Source organism: Castanea sativa, chromosome 1 (assembly GCF_040712315.1).
Source record: "Castanea sativa cultivar Marrone di Chiusa Pesio chromosome 1, ASM4071231v1".
In the NCBI taxonomy this organism is placed as follows: Eukaryota; Viridiplantae; Streptophyta; class Magnoliopsida; order Fagales; family Fagaceae; genus Castanea; species Castanea sativa.
In genome coordinates, this window is record NC_134013.1 from 21804983 (window position 1) to 21820500 (window position 15518).

General features: G+C 33.3%; 3 protein-coding genes across 3 annotated transcripts; 2 read left to right on the top strand and 1 right to left on the bottom strand.

The window, feature by feature from the left end:
- Nucleotides 1–1635: 1635 nt before the first annotated feature.
- LOC142632181 (putative L-ascorbate peroxidase 6) lies at nucleotides 1636–7857 on the top strand. Its single transcript, XM_075806631.1, has 9 exons — nucleotides 1636–2001; nucleotides 2647–2783; nucleotides 3875–3945; nucleotides 4146–4188; nucleotides 4289–4385; nucleotides 4639–4722; nucleotides 6220–6341; nucleotides 6715–6781; nucleotides 7571–7857. The coding sequence occupies exons 1-9, from the start codon at nucleotides 1688–1690 to the stop codon at nucleotides 7671–7673; spliced, it is 1038 nt and encodes a 345-aa protein (XP_075662746.1). The 5' UTR covers nucleotides 1636–1687; the 3' UTR covers nucleotides 7674–7857.
- A 1102-nt stretch (nucleotides 7858–8959) lies between these two features.
- LOC142632267 (large ribosomal subunit protein uL6m-like) lies at nucleotides 8960–11925 on the top strand. The gene is made up of 2 exons (XM_075806728.1): nucleotides 8960–9096; nucleotides 11278–11925. Exon 2 carries the CDS (start codon nucleotides 11308–11310, stop codon nucleotides 11614–11616), a length of 309 nt encoding a protein of 102 aa, XP_075662843.1. The 5' UTR covers nucleotides 8960–9096; nucleotides 11278–11307; the 3' UTR covers nucleotides 11617–11925.
- Nucleotides 11926–12533: 608 nt separating this feature from the next.
- Nucleotides 12534–15071, bottom strand: LOC142622918 (ADP-ribosylation factor-like protein 2). Its single transcript, XM_075796479.1, has 5 exons — nucleotides 14911–15071; nucleotides 14699–14809; nucleotides 14141–14303; nucleotides 13480–13560; nucleotides 12534–12842 (listed from the first exon to the last, which is right to left on the bottom strand). The coding sequence occupies exons 1-5, from the start codon at nucleotides 14973–14975 to the stop codon at nucleotides 12705–12707; spliced, it is 558 nt and encodes a 185-aa protein (XP_075652594.1). The 5' UTR covers nucleotides 14976–15071; the 3' UTR covers nucleotides 12534–12704.
- Nucleotides 15072–15518: the final 447 nt, after the last annotated feature.

A 15518-nucleotide genomic window follows, 5' to 3' on the forward strand; every position in this document is an offset into this window, starting at 1 on the left:
ATTACTAAATGTTGGTATAAAAAGCCAAAATTTCTAATTAAATAATATTAGAATTTCTCTCATTTATTATGGCCTTTAATACTTCTAGGCACACAATTTTTACCGTAACTTGTATCAACTATTAACCATAGTGGTAGATAGAAAATTATTAAGTATTTTTAGAGCAAATGGTGATGAGATGCTCCTTTATCTCGTATGCATAGTAGATCCTGTTGAATTGCATGTTCTTTAAACTATTAATACACATATCAATTTTTTTGTTAATCAGATTTATTTACTATATGATCTATAGGGGGTAAAAATTCTCAAATAAACATTTGGGCTTTAGGCTTTATTGACGGGTACTAGTTTGTTTTTTGATTAAGGCCTCTAGACCCACGAGTCAGTCTGTACTGTAAAAGTCCGAGGAGGAATGTCTTCTCGGACAGGCCCGGCAATAATCCTAGGACTTGCCAAAAAAGTTAAAGGCAGAATTCTGGAAAAACTGATGTATAAGAGGGTGATCCAAGCACCCTTTGGAAGCAAGGACGTGAGAGAAATATCTAAAGAAAAGGCTGCTACCTCCACATTAAAGACCCTGCATCTACCTCCCTAGCCGCATTAATGGGGAAATGACCTCTAAACAGTAGAATTCAGCCTTCTTACTGTTATTTGAAGACTTCAAGAAGGTGGCGGATGGGACAAATATCTAAGGGGAAGATTTGTATGACACGTGGAGGAACTAGTGAAGAAGAAATATATATATAAGGAGACAAGAGAGGAGAGAGAGGGAGATCGGCACTTTCTACTAAAAATAAAATAGGAACTAAGGATTGTAAACTTTGGCCTAGAAAGAGAATATTTATACAAATCGCCCTCGGCTTACGTCTGAGGAGATCTATTTGTCATATTTGTTCATCATTTGCACAGATTGTAACACTTTAGCTTGTTAATCGAACCTCCAACATCTCGAGCCTAGATTTCAAACCCATACTCTACAAATTTTATTGTATAAGGCTCATTGGGCCTGAGCCCAACATTCGTTTTTGGGTCCGGGTACAATTGTGCACTTACATGATCTATAAACTTATATTTTATACATAATTTTAAACTACAAAAACTTACAAAATAAATAATTTATTGATAACATAGCTATTGATCTTTAATTTTCTAGAAATTTTGTAAGCATAGAGTATATAAGAAAAATATGCAATCTAATTGTAGATTTATCAAAATTTACTTCCAATAAAAAAATATTAAATAATGTTGTAACTTAAAGCTACAACCAATTTTGTAACTTAAAGTTACAACCAATTTTGTAACTAAATTTTGTCTTGACAATAAAATCCAGCATGAATGTAAGAGAATTGAGCACCACATTACCTCTTAATAATTACGAAAAATGTTATATTCACGGTATTTTCACAAAAATTAAAACTAATAACAATTTACCACTTATAATTTATTATAAACATATCATTTTTTTAATAATTGACAGATCATTTCTTAATAATTGGTGTAGCATTTCTTAGTGAGCAGGACTTTTTACTTATTTTTCCACTCGCTATGCCACTTCAACTTTCCCTAAGCCCAACCCAACCCAACCCAACCCGGTGCCCACCCCATTTAATAACCCACCAGTACCTACCACCTTCCAAACAAAAGTAGCGAGTGACAGTGTGAAGCCCTGAACCGTCCATTACAGATAATGAGTATGAGTTCATCAATTCTCTTCAACTGTAAACCCGGCTCTCTCCTCTGCTCCTCCACTTCTTCATTCTTATTCAAATTCAAATTTCCCGCCAGCTCACAATGTTCACCGCTCCCAACGGTCGAATTCCACGCCACTACGCCCAGGGCTTCCACTCACACTCACACTCACAATCACATAAGCATTGAGAATGAGTCTAGCTCAGTTGCAAGTACAAATACAAGTACAAGTAGAAGGAGAGCACTTGTATTTGTAGCAGCCACAACTACACCATTGCTTCTTCTTTTCAATCATGAGGCCTTTGCAGTTGGGTTAGTTAGTTACTGCCAACACTTCTTCTTACCTTCAATTCATACCTCAATTCTTTTCCATTTTTTTACTTCTTTGTAATGTTTTTTTTTTTTTCGATGTAATTGATGAATCTGAACAGATATTAGATACTGCTTGCTTGGCTTAGGTAAAGTCTGGGGCACATCTGTTGCCGCAACTCGTTAAAGTGGTGGGTCTATGTGAAAATGGTTGAACATCTTAGTAAATTGTGGCAAAAGTTGTGTCCTAAAAGAACTATAAATATAAATAAATAACCTCATTAGCAGTGGTCTCTAATGATATTTTGCATATAATTTAGAAAGGGACACACACTCAACTTTTTGAACTATTGGAAATCATGACTTCAAGTCATGATTTATGTACAAAAGTGGTGAGTGTGTGTACTATGTGTGTAAGTGAGAGAGTAAAATAAACATTGCTCATTTATAAAACTGTAGTGTATAATATGAATTCAATTTGATAGGTTTTTTTTTTTAAGTAGGTGTTATTAGGTACCATAAACTTTTGGAACATTGGAGAAAATAGTTAAACTACATACCCAGATGTTATATGTGTGCTTATGTATCCTCTGACTAGATGCTGGTCTCATTTCTGTTTTACTTTATACTTCTCTATGAACATTGAAGGTTGGCTACAACCACAAGTGAGAACTACCTGCTCATAAAGGAAGAGGTGAGGAAGGTATTGTCAAAGGCAAAGGCGGCTGGTGTGCTTCGCTTGGTTTTTCACGATGCAGGAACTTTTGATATGGATGAAAATTCAGGTATAGTCCGGATGAAATGTTATTGGGATGCTTCATAGAGTGATAATACTGTGGACGATGCTTATTAGTAGGATATATTATGCTATTTTCTGTCTTTTATCTAAGTCAATTGGTGTGCTTCTTAATTAACTGTTTCGGATTCGCCAGTTCTTTTTTTTTTTTTTTTTTTTCAAAGGAGTCAGTTAATAAAAAAATTAAGATATGTAAAACTAAAATTTAATTTCATAACCTTTTATAATCTTAATTATTTGAAAAAGATTTCAAATCCTTCAAAAAAAATTAAATATATATATAGAAACAAAAGCGATTGTAGCCTTGTGTTATTTATTGTTCTTTATTTCTTTTCGTCGTGCTATATTTATATATGTAATATAATAAAATAATCAAAAAGTTTAATAAACCAACCTTATAATTGAATTTAATAAAAAAAAACTTTAACAATTATTTCTATTAATTGGTTAGCTTAGTTAAATTGACCAAGCTCGAAAAAAGAGTGCCTATTTGATGTGTTTTCTTACAATAGATTATTGGTCTGGTTTGTAATTCGTTGCCAGATTTATGCTTACCAGTGATAGCTAGATTAATCATTTTTGAACCACTATTGTACTATAACTGATGTAAGACTGCAGACTAGAGAACATTCTTTGGTTAAACTAGTGAAAGTCTTGGAAAAGTATTGAAGTTTTAATGTTCTAAAGATGGGAAAGATAATTTGAGGCTTTATAGTTCACAAAATGTCTCCAGATATTAGGTGCCATCCATAGTAGAGACTTAGCTTCTTATATTCTGCATTCATCTCTTTCACCTTGTTAGTTCATTTTCATAACAGGAACAAGATGCATATGCTAGTGACAGTTTAATTTTATTGGATTGGCAAGATAGAGGTTCCAGACATTAGTAAAGTCAAGCAACTAGGGTAAAGCTATGAGTAGTTCAGTTAAATTCTGCTTTATTGCCAACTGATTCCAACATAAAAGACAATCATACATTTCATTCTGAAATTTTTTTTAAGCCTATTTTTTCACCAAATTGCAACTCTTATTTTTCTTACTCTTCTCTTCATTTACCATGCATCATTATTATTACTGCAGGTGGTATGAATGGTTCCATCGTTTATGAACTTGATAGACCAGAAAATGCAGGTCTTAAAAAACCTATGAAGGCATGCTCTCCTACACAACTTTTTACTTATAGGCAGACATATATTGTAGACTTGTATGCATCTATGCAACTCCTTGTTATGATTTTCAATAGAAAGTATATTGTTCTGTATTTCTTGAATGTGAACATGAAAGTCAAAATCATTAACTTTCATACAGTCTCTGACCAGCTGACACCCAGTGTACATGCATTGTTCTTTAGATTTTAGAGAAAGCGAAGACTGAAGTGGATGCAGTAAAACCAGGTTTTTATTTTTGAAAATGCCATTATTCAAGGGTTTGAATTTAATGGGAATATTTTGGTGCCTGCCATCATGTTTTGAATATTTTTTTTTCCATTATTAGTATCATGGGCAGACATGATTGCTGTGGCGGGAGCTGAAGCAGTTTCATTGTGTGGAGGTCCAACAATTCCAGTTCCCTTAGGCAGACTAGATTCAATGTAAGAGGCTAGCTTATTATCCTAATTTATGACATGGCAGAAAACTGAATGTCAGGTCACTTGGTGTCCTAAGATCCTTCCAAAATATTAAACTCAAGCTTTGTCTTTTTTAATGTGTTTGAGTTGTTTTCCACTTAATGTTTAATTTTTAGTTTGGAGAACCTCAAATCCTTCTTTTGTGCAGCATTAATTTGAAAATAACTAATTGAAGGCTCACTGCCTATGATTTTGATAATTACTTTTTTCTTAATAGGGAGCCTGATCCAGAAGGGAAACTTCCTCAAGAATCTCTGGATGCTCCTGGTTTGAAGCAAAGCTTTCAAAGAAAAGGCTTATTGTGAGTTTATAGTTTGCAAAAATCCCTTTTTATTCACATGTTCCTATTAACAATTTACATATTTGCCATCATCTTCAGCACAATTGCTTTAAATAATTAGTGACATGGTGCTTTAGAAAGATGGATAACCTCTTCTTGATTGTAAAATAATTTTGTCTAGAACTAAATTTAGATGTATTGAGTATAATTCCATTTTTTTCCTTCTTTATTAATTTCCTGGGGCACAAAAGGTGAACTTGTCAGCTGGACAGCTATAGCACTGAATTTAAAGGGGGATTTAGGGAATTTATAGTACAATTTTAAAATTTTACTGTGCTTGTTAGCCTTTGTAATAACTTTTTAAATTCTCCTATGTTATCAACTTTATTTTAACGCACTTGGTTGTGCCTTACTAAATAGTTACACTTACGTTAGACAGATCCTTCAGTTTATTTAATGCTTGGCTTGGTAGCTTAGAAATGGTAGACAAAGAAAATAAGTTTAAATTTTGAATCCAGGACTTCTCACAATATGAAATCAACCTCCATTCAATTGTCATTACATACTCTGTTTCCTAATTGATGTTAACTTTTGCTTTTTAGGAACTCAAAAGCAACACAAAACCTTAGATTGCAAACAATCATTTCCTTTTCCTTTGTTTTGATATCTGTTTTCATTGGTTTTCTTTCCTAGCAATCACTCTTCTACAATGGCTGTACCAGGTCATATCTCATGAAATAAGAGCATGATGAGCCAGATTTTCAATTTTTCTTTAATACTTCAAAAGAACTAGGGAAAATGATAGCATCAGCCATCAGACTGTTAACATGGTGGTTATGTGTGCATTATAAGCCACCCACCATGCGTTACACAACAGGCCTACCTGTCAATGTGTCACGCAAATGATGACATCCTTTATCATTGGGCAACACGCATGCAAGGCTTCTTAAAAAAAAAACATACCATTACCTATGCACTACAAAATGAATGAAGTATCAATTCTGGCCAAGCGCCAAGACTTCAACGAATTCTTGTATGACACTCATAAATCTCTGTCCCTTACTTGCAAAGTACTCGGTTTATTAGAAGTGTAGATAAATGCATATTTACAATAATTGGATAGAGCTAAAGTGTGCTTCCTGCCTGTGAATTAATAGCAAGTTTTGGGGTCCATGTGTTTTGAATTTAAATTGCTAATTATGGAATCAATATTGAGATTTATACATGCTGCAATGCCGAATCTACTTACTTTTAGATGTGTGGATTTGACAAATTTAAAGCTTAAATACCTGTTTAAGCCTGGCCCCAAGTGATAAAGCTGAGAATTGCTGATAAATATTTTAATAGTTAAAATTCTAGGTGTTAACTAGTCTAAATTTTTATGTTATTTACTTGAGCTATACAACTGAAACCTTAGTAGGTCATAGCTAATAGGTATGCATCTTTGGCATATTTTACTGTGTAAGTAACTTCACAAAAGCCTTACTTGAAGCAAGACTCTCTTAATTCTTTGTGCAGAACGCAAGAACTTGTTGCTCTGTCTGGAGCTCATACCCTTGGAAGTAAAGGTTTTGGAAATCCAACTGTTTTTGACAATTCATACTTTAAAATTCTTCTGCAGAAGCCATGGACGTCTTCAGGTAGTTAACTGATCATAAAAATCATTTTAGTCCAGCAATCTTCTTAGTTGTTTATCAATGATTGCATTTATCTTTGGCCTGAGATGTTTGTCTATTAATACCTTCTTTTGTCTTCTTTAAACTCTGCCATATGCGGCATTATTGGCCTTAAATTGCTTGCTCAAGTCTAGCCTATATAAATGTAAGATTACTGCATGATATATTCGGTATGATTGAAAGGGAGGAGTGAGATGGGGTTAACTTTTTTATTTGCGGTTTTGTCTTTAACAACTATTATCAACAAATTTAATTTAAGCAACTTACACTTTTTATTTTAATTATCAGACAAGTCTTTTCTCCTTATTCATTTACTTATTCTGTTCTTCGCATGCAGGTGGTATGGCAAGCATGATTGGGCTTCCTTCAGATCGTGCACTTACTGATGATAACGAATGCTTAAGGTTCTCTGTCTTTCATAGATCTCTTGAGCTTCCCTTATGACCTGAATTGTTTCACTAATTTGCTGAGCACTCAATAGCTATAGTAGGGTATGCGCTTGTTTTATAAAAAAAGGTTTAGGAAAATGAATTTGATTGGGTGGAAAGATATATGAAATTTGGAAACATACTTGCTAGCGGGTGTGGTGCAAAATGATCCCAAACAATGCAATACATGAACTGTAGAAGCAACACAGATGTCCTTGATAATTGACATTATTTGTACATGTTTCAGAATATTGGGTTTTATCACACTTTATATTCAGATTTCGAAAAAAAAAATGATAGAATTTCACAGAGTGATGTCCAAACTGCAGACAAAACCTGTCATTTTCCAAATTCCCGAATTTAACACATGCATCTTAGTTTTCTCTCATACTGTTTCTGACCCAGTCAACTTCATCTTGAATTTTATCAACTTGTTCACAGATTTTGCCTAACTAATCCAAATTGCTCACCTTGTGTTTTAAAATCCAAGGTTTTCTAAAGTTTGGACCTGATGTAGGTGACTTGATCATACATGAATATGCACTTATTTTGGTTCATGGCAGTGGCTTCCAAATGGTTTCCTGGAACCAAGAAAGCCATAGGAAAATAATTAAGAGCTCCCTCGCTCTCTCTTTAGGAATATAGCTGAAAATTCACCGGCATATGAGCTTTCAATTTAGAAAAATAATAACATAATTTTGGTGCAATATTTGTTTGTTTTCTTTTTGCTTAACTGAAGGGTTGCTCACTCCTTCTATTGCACAGATGGATCACAAAGTATGCTGAAAATCAGAGCATGTTTTTTGAAGATTTTAAGAATGCTTATACCAAACTAGTAAATTCTGGTGCAAAGTGGAAAAGCATGTGATACTAATCAGGATTTTTTTTTTTTGTTTCTCTTTTAATAAGATTGCAGATGTATTTACAGAAATTATATACAGGGAATGGGTGCATCAATGTGGTTAGATGTTCTGTGTGATGTTATAATTTTTGTTAGAATATTTTTCAAGAAGTGTGAATAAATTACAAATAAAGCTTGCCAATTTAATTCATATTGGATCGTGGGGTTTTTTCTTTTTCTTTCTTTTTAAGTAGTACTTGTAAAATTTCAATAGTGGTTCAGTTGGACACAAGAATTTAAATGGAATGATTTATATTTAGACTTCAAATTTTAGTTTATATGACTGGAATATAGTACAAAATAGCAATTTTGTTTCTATTGATGAAATTTATGGATGAATTTGAGCTTTGTTAATGTCAATTTATGAATTTGAGCTTTGTTTCTATTGATGAAATTTATGGAAGAAGTCATTTCATATCCCATAATATCACAAATGTTTTTGTTTGAGCAAAATCTCATAAAAAAATATACCGTTATATGATGACTGTAATATATTATGAATGTTGAGAATTGTAGTGTAGGCTAATTCCATGACAAATTTGATTGGAAACAATATGATGACTGTAGTACATTATGAATGTTAAGTTTTATAGTGTTGGCTAATTTCATGACAAATTTGATTGTACTTTTAAGATTTAAAATTTTATTGTTTTTATGTAATTTTGTGGGCTTTTACTTGTATTGGGCTTGTGAAGTTTCAGAACGCAAAAATGGAATACAGTTGTAGCATGTTTCATTCCTACGAATTGCTAGGCAAAAGGCAAAGAAGATACAAACTTCAAGTTTGAAATTCTGTTGGACAGTGAGTTCGCTGCTAATTCCTACGGAGTTCATAAGTACGAACTTCTAATAGAATTCTATTACAAAATTCTCTACTGTTCCAACTATTTAGCCTACCTATTTAAGGCTTTTAAGCCCCAATTCTCATGTGCTAGACAGAACTGGGCCTTAATGGAAGAGATAGCAACAATCATTTGCTCCAAAAAAATGTTTGAAGTATTTCAAATTTTACTATAATTAACTTACGGTTTTTTTTTTAATAAAAAACTTTCAAAATTAATATGACAAGAATATAATTATGAGTATTTAATAGGAATAATAAATAAATATTTGAATTACATTTTTGTAAATCGGTAATACATTAATTTGTGATATCCTAGCTTTACTGGGTGGTGGCTCATGTCAAAAGCCCATTTGTCAACGGGTATCATCCAACCCGACCCATATAAATAAACAGTTATTTTAAAAATAAAAAATAAAATCTCAAAAGAGTTTCCTAGTTCAGCTTCTCTCTCTCAGGCCTCAGCTGCCATAGCCATCATTCTCAAGCTGCCTAATCGAAAGCTCGTGTTCCCGAAGCTCTCGTGGTCTACGTAGTCCTCTGCCATAGGTCAGAAATCTCTCTCTCTCTCTCTCTCTCTCTCTCTCTCTCTCTCTTAGTTTTTCTTGATTTGACCCTGTTTTTTGGTTGCCGAGAAACTGAGTAAAAACTGGAAATTTTCTTGTATATAGTGCTTGATATGCTTATATATGGATTTGCAAACCTTTTTTGGAAGTGGGTCTTTGAAGCGCTTTTGTGGTTTGTGCTTGTAGTTTGATGTGGGTTCAGTGTGAAAAGAGTATGAAAGGTGTTTGTGAAAAGTTCTCTTAGAATTTTTCAGGACACAATATTACTAGATTGGGAACATTCTGGTTCTGCTATTCGAACTATGTTAGTAAAACCTGGTCATTAATGTACTACATATTTATGGGTTAACTCCTGCTCTAAAAATGGTTACACAAGCTTCTATATCTTAAGTTGTAATAACCTGGTTGCACATGCCATGCATGTTGAGTATTCACATATGTGCATATGTGAGACTATTAAACATGGGGGTTTTCTTTTCAAACCCCCTCCCAATTTTTTAATCATGAATGAAACCATGTCAATTCCTACCAAAGTTACTGCAGTATCTCATTTGTGTAAGCATGTTGTCTAAAATGGTTATGTTAATTGGATCTTTTGTTAGTTAAAATTTTCAAACTTAATGTACACCAGATTCTTTAATACATTGTAATTTACTAATTTTTAGAGCTGTAACCTGTTTATATATTGCCATTTGATCTGGATCAGTTTATGTTGGATAAATTATTCAGCGACTTTCCAATTGTTTTTAGAGCTGTAACTGCTTTTAAGTTCTCCAAACTCTAAACTTTAGATTTCATAGACCCTTAGATTAGATTGTGGCCATCCCTACTTTTTTCCTCTACTTTCCAATTGCCTATCCTATGAGATCATTGTCATTTGATCCGAACGAGTAGCTAGGGTATTTGTCATCTACTTTTTAACTCATGACTAGGCTAATTTGGTAATCAACTATGTTGTTATGAAAAAAATTTGTAAAAGAAACATAATACAATTTTTTTAAAAAGAATGTTGTACACATTACATAAATTTCCCAAAATTTTAAAGTGATATAAAAATCAAAATAATATCTTAAGTTTCTCTATGGAAATTCTTATGTTTATACATTGATGGGTAAGGAATAATCTGATAGAATCAAAGTTGATAATGCAATTTATGGATTAAGGGGGTTTTGGTTCTAATGGTGTGGATTGTTGGAAAGTTGTTGTTGCATTTTTTTTTTTGGGATAAACTCTTGGATGTGGATGAGGCCGAAACCCAATGCAAATGGCTTGAAGTTTCAAATTTTGTTGCTATTTATGTTGGGGATGTATTTGATGATTACTTTTTAATAATTTTGGGCTTGGAATTGTTAACTTCAAAGGTGGTTGTTGTTGTTGTGCAAATTATGTTGGGGTTTTGAGTATGGGTTTGGAACTAAGGTGTGTGTAAGCGCCATAGTGGCCATGACGGCTGAATGAATTATGCACAAGCTCACACTCTAAATTCCTCAAGTAGACTTTGATTTTGGACTGTGGCTGAGTTAAATGCATCATGGCATTAAATGTTTATGTAATGTTTGATTGCCAATAAAACATGGCAAAGGAAATGAAAATATATGGTTCCATTGAAGATTAAATAATTGAATGCTAAGATACCATTAAAAGATAGATGAAATCAATGTTGATAAACTTCCAATGTTTTTATGATGTGTGAGAAATTTTCTCAGCAGGTGAATGAATTCTATAATTTTAGCAGTAAAACAGACAATACTGTGTTAATAAATGGAAGTCAAAGACCTTGAAGGAAGGATCGAAACCATAACCTCTATTTGCTTTCATACATATATTTTGAATGATGATAGAAATTCCAAATCAGTTTTTAGTTACTAAATTTTGAAATGAAATTATGCTCACTGATCTTATTACTGAGATGAGTTAGAGATAAAACAAAATTATAGATTTTTAACAGCTTGCATGCACTTGCTGTTTTACTAATTGATTCCTCTTTTAGTTAGAAAGAAGATATATGTGCCATCAAGATTCCAAATTTTAATTTTCTTAACAGAGATTTTTTTTTTTTAATCAAAAATATAAATATTGTTTCTTAGGTTGTAATTTGTGGTTTCTTTGGCTAATGTATTTTTATTAAAAAAAATTTCCCTATTGACACTTGTTTATCTCTCAGAATTCAGGTGATCATTTCACTTTAAGCTTAATGGAAGCCAAATTTTTTCGCTTTCTTAAGATTGTGGGTGTTGGGTACAAAGCAAGAGCTGAAGCTGAAGGACGTCTCTTATTTCTCAAATTGGGATACAGCCATGAGGTTGAACTGACTGTTCCTCCAGCTGTGCGTGTGTTCTGCTTCAAAAATAATGTAATTTGTTGCACTGGAATCGACAAGCATAGAGTGCACCAGTTTGCTGCTGCTGTTCGTAGTTGTAAGCCGCCTGAAGTGTACAAAGGCAAGGGCATTATGTACGTTGATGAAGTTATTAAGAAGAAGCAAGGAAAGAAATCAAAATGATTGCAAAGAGGATGAGTAGTGTTGGAGAATGTTTTATATCAAGCCATGTCTGGACATACTATTGCCTCATCCTGCAAAGATGGGTTTGGCATCTGACTTCAAATCAAAGAATTCATGCAGCACAGCACAGTGCTTTTTGAACTAGTTTAAAAGCTTTGTAATATTTGATCCAATTTTATCTGAATCAGCTTGGAGTTTTTGCTTAATTTAAGGCCTTATTATTACTGTTTTTACTGTAATAAGATACTAAACATCTCCGTGTAATTTCGTGGGCAGAGTTTTCAAACTAATTCTAGATCCTATTGTCAATTAGGAGAGCATAGAGACCCATCACTGACAAGCAAGAATGGCCAATCCGTGAGCCACCGTCTCCCAGCTTGTTCCATGTAGAAATGGGGAACACATTTAGGAGTTTATCAAAACTGAGGGAAGTTAAAACCAGGGCATCAGCTAACCATTAATTGAGTTGTTAAATATCATAAATGATATTATGACTAATCTATAGATGTTTTCACTTCTTACGAGTAGTTAGTAAACTCATTTCCACTTTCCTACTTCAATGATATAATCTGATAAGCTGAGCCCTGAGTGTTAAAAGTCTGGTGCTCTGCCATATGACTACAATATTCTGATGTTAAAAAGGCAAAGCATTGGAAAATGCATGCTTGTTATTATGAATTGGAATCTGGAAAATCCCCCCCACCCCAAAAAAATAAAAATAAAAATCATATGCGTGTTTGTAGAATGGCAGTATAAACTGTATAATGTCTATCTGAAGAATTGCCGTTTGTTTCAAATGCCATGGTCACATTAGAAATTTGTCTTATGCATTGAATGATGACTCGGGTCAATTAAAAAAATAATAATAATAAAAAATAAAAAAAAATAAAAAAAAAAAATAAATAAAAGAGGAAAAGAAGAAGTAGTAGTAGTAAAAGGATGACTATCCCAGGTAACGAGTCCATCAAACAAAGATACCTTCTCTCATTGAATAGAAAATATGCTTAAGAGCCCAGGAAAAATTCCATTTTAGCTTCCATAAATGCTTTGGTATTGTCAAAGAACAAAAAATGACCCCCAGGTAGGCATTAATCAAGCACATAGATTCGAGAGGCTACATCCTGGACCAACCAATCAAATCCTTCAAGCAGCCCCTCACCAGTATATGCACTACAACCAACAATTTGCCAATGCCGGGTTTTGTCCATGGCTTCCAAGTTCAGTACCTGTAGAAGTGATAATAACCCTTTCAGAATTTTAGAAGTTAATGTACAAATATATAAACACTAATCAAAGTACCTGTATAAATATCTATTATTTTAAACATACAATAACAATGCCTAGAATAAAATGGATTGATTTGATCCATAAACTCATTACTACAAACATCATTCTTCTATTGAAAGAACAATCATAAAAGGCATTCGCATTACATAGTACAAATGCACCACATGTAGACATCTATATTTGACAACCACATACAGAGTTGAACTCATCAACAACACAAAGATATCCAGCATAAATGTGTTTATACACGAAGCTCATACTCAGATTCCAAACTTGGTTTCACACTTCACACTGAAAGAGTAAAGAATCTAGTAAATGCAAAGTCTGCCATTTTTTGAAAAGAAAGAAAAAGAACTCATATGACAGAACCAGTTTCAACAGAAATTTGTGCATAAGCAGAAGACAATCTAGTAATCTACAGTTCTAAAAAACAAATCCGAGGCTTTAATATGACAAACAAATGTACCTTGAGTCAATGAGAAATCAAATGTCAAGTCTACAATATTTAATCTGCATTCTAACAAAGGCCATATTTAACTACATAAACAAGAAGAAATTATCAGCCAGCAGCCTTACTTTTGCAATCTCCTCTGGGGTAAGGGCACCTTTTATGTCCTGCTTATTTGCCAGTATGAGTAAAGATGCTCCTGAAAGCCTCTGTCAAGTGAACAAACAAGTTATAATTTTTCAAAAAGTTCAAAAAAGAAAAAAGACCAGAATTCCAAGAGAACCCCTTTTTGTATTTCTTGCAATACCATTCCTGAAATTTTTTATCTTGCAAATTTTAATTTCAGCATTCCAAAACTAGCAAAACAATTAGAAACAATTGTTTTCGAGTGTACTACAAATCATCGGTTTATTCAGTAAAAAGACAAATTACAGAAAAGGATTTAAGCATTGCCTCTAGTATAGACACTTAAGGTATGCATCTTATCGTTAATAGTTGGTTCATGGTCAATAAACCAAACAAAAGAGATCTTAGGAAAAAAAATTTGAGTTCCATATAACAAATTAAATAACTCATTCTAGTAGTTGAGTCTCTCAAATTGAGAGGCATCTCAAGTAAACCACAGACAGAGAGCTTCTATTCTATGATTCTATCTAATGTAGATGAATGGACAAACATTCCACTGTGAAGCAAACCAAAAGAACAAAAGTAAGCAGGATGGATAAACTACCACTCCAAATGACTCACTTTTTAAGCATGTGAATGGAAAATTTGATATGGGATACATACCTCTTCCTTCAAAAGATTATCCAGTTCCATTTTGCAGTCATCTAACCGTCTAAGATCCGAACTGTCAACCACCCATACCAAACCATCAGTTTGCTCAAAGTAGTTTCTCCAGTAAGATCTTATAGTTTTTTGGCCCCCAACATCCCATATATTTAGAGTATACCTGCCAAAAGACATATTAACTGAAATTTTATTATTCTACATATTGAAGCAAATTTTGATCAACTCAAAAGAATGAAGCAATATGCAATGAAGTCCAAGAACAGCTGTGAAAAGATTCAATTCAAGAACTTGATGATAGCTTTTTCAAGATACTTAGACATACCCAATTAAGATATAAAAAAGAAAACAAAGTATAAAACCGTATTAAATATCATTTCCATGTATTTTGCTGAGATTTTTAAGCAATACCAAATGGCAATAATTTTAATGATACCTCCATTACCTGTATGATAAATTGCCCATTGCCCAATATACTAAATCATCATATATTTGCAACAATATCAACCAAAAGACACACAGACAAAAAATGTAATCAAATTGTTAAAGTTGAATTACTTTTTGTATGTGATGGTCTTGATGTTGAAACCGAGTGTGGGACTGATAACGCTGGTGTCTTCCCCATTGATCTTCAAGACAATGGTAGTCTTCCCTGAATTATCAAGCCCGCTGCAAAGCAAGGGTAAGTATTATAACACTTTTAGCAAATTACATATTCATATAAATATGAGATTTTGGAGGGTATACACTATACAATGCATTATACATACACCATGAGTACACGCATTTCTTTCTCTTTCCTTTTGATTTTTCGGATTATAGTGAGTAGCCCCATTGCCCCCGCAGCAAGCGACCACTGCTGTTCTCTTTCTCGAACCGATGTGTTTCTCCTCTCTTTCTCTGTAGCTGTTGTATTTCGAGTAATTCATACGTACTACCAAAGTTTATTGAAATGCCACCAAGTATATTGAAATGTCATGTACGTGAGGAAAGAGGACTTCACATCATGCTACTCTCGAAGTATTTAATAATCTTTGTTTGGTCCAAAGTATATGTACACCGGACCTAATATGACGCTGCCATAGGTCTAAGAATTGCCACATGGCATAGACTTCGTTTGGTTGTTGAATGGTGAAGTAATTAATATTAGATAATCTGGGATTGTCCCTCCTTTCATGTCCAACATGAATCTCACTAATTAAATTAAGGGGGATGCATCATAAATTTGAGACATATTCCTTCTAGATTACCTAATAATATTTCTTAATTGTACATTATTAAAAAGTTTGCTTGAATGTGTCTAACAAAGAGGCATAAAAATTATTCAGGCAAAAATTTTTTTAAGGCATGAAAATTAGTTACAACGTGTTTTTTATTT

Excerpts from the sequence above, each read along its gene's own strand:
- LOC142632267 (XM_075806728.1), top strand. The coding sequence starts at position 11,308 with ATGGAAGCCAAATTTTTTCGCTTTCTTAAGATTGTGGGTGTTGGGTAC.
- LOC142632181 (XM_075806631.1), top strand. The coding sequence starts at position 1,688 with ATGAGTATGAGTTCATCAATTCTCTTCAACTGTAAACCCGGCTCTCTC. Across the intron at positions 4,189-4,288 it reads AGTGGATGCAGTAAAACCAG|TATCATGGGCAGACATGATT; the intron begins GTTTTTATTTTT and ends TTCCATTATTAG. Across the intron at positions 6,782-7,570 it reads GATGATAACGAATGCTTAAG|ATGGATCACAAAGTATGCTG; the intron begins GTTCTCTGTCTT and ends TCTATTGCACAG.
- LOC142622918 (XM_075796479.1), bottom strand. The coding sequence starts at position 14,975 with ATGGGGCTACTCACTATAATCCGAAAAATCAAAAGGAAAGAGAAAGAA. Across the intron at positions 14,810-14,910 it reads GAAATGCGTGTACTCATGGT|CGGGCTTGATAATTCAGGGA; the intron begins GTATGTATAATG and ends CTTGCTTTGCAG. Across the intron at positions 12,843-13,479 it reads CCCCAGAGGAGATTGCAAAA|GTACTGAACTTGGAAGCCAT; the intron begins GTAAGGCTGCTG and ends TCACTTCTACAG.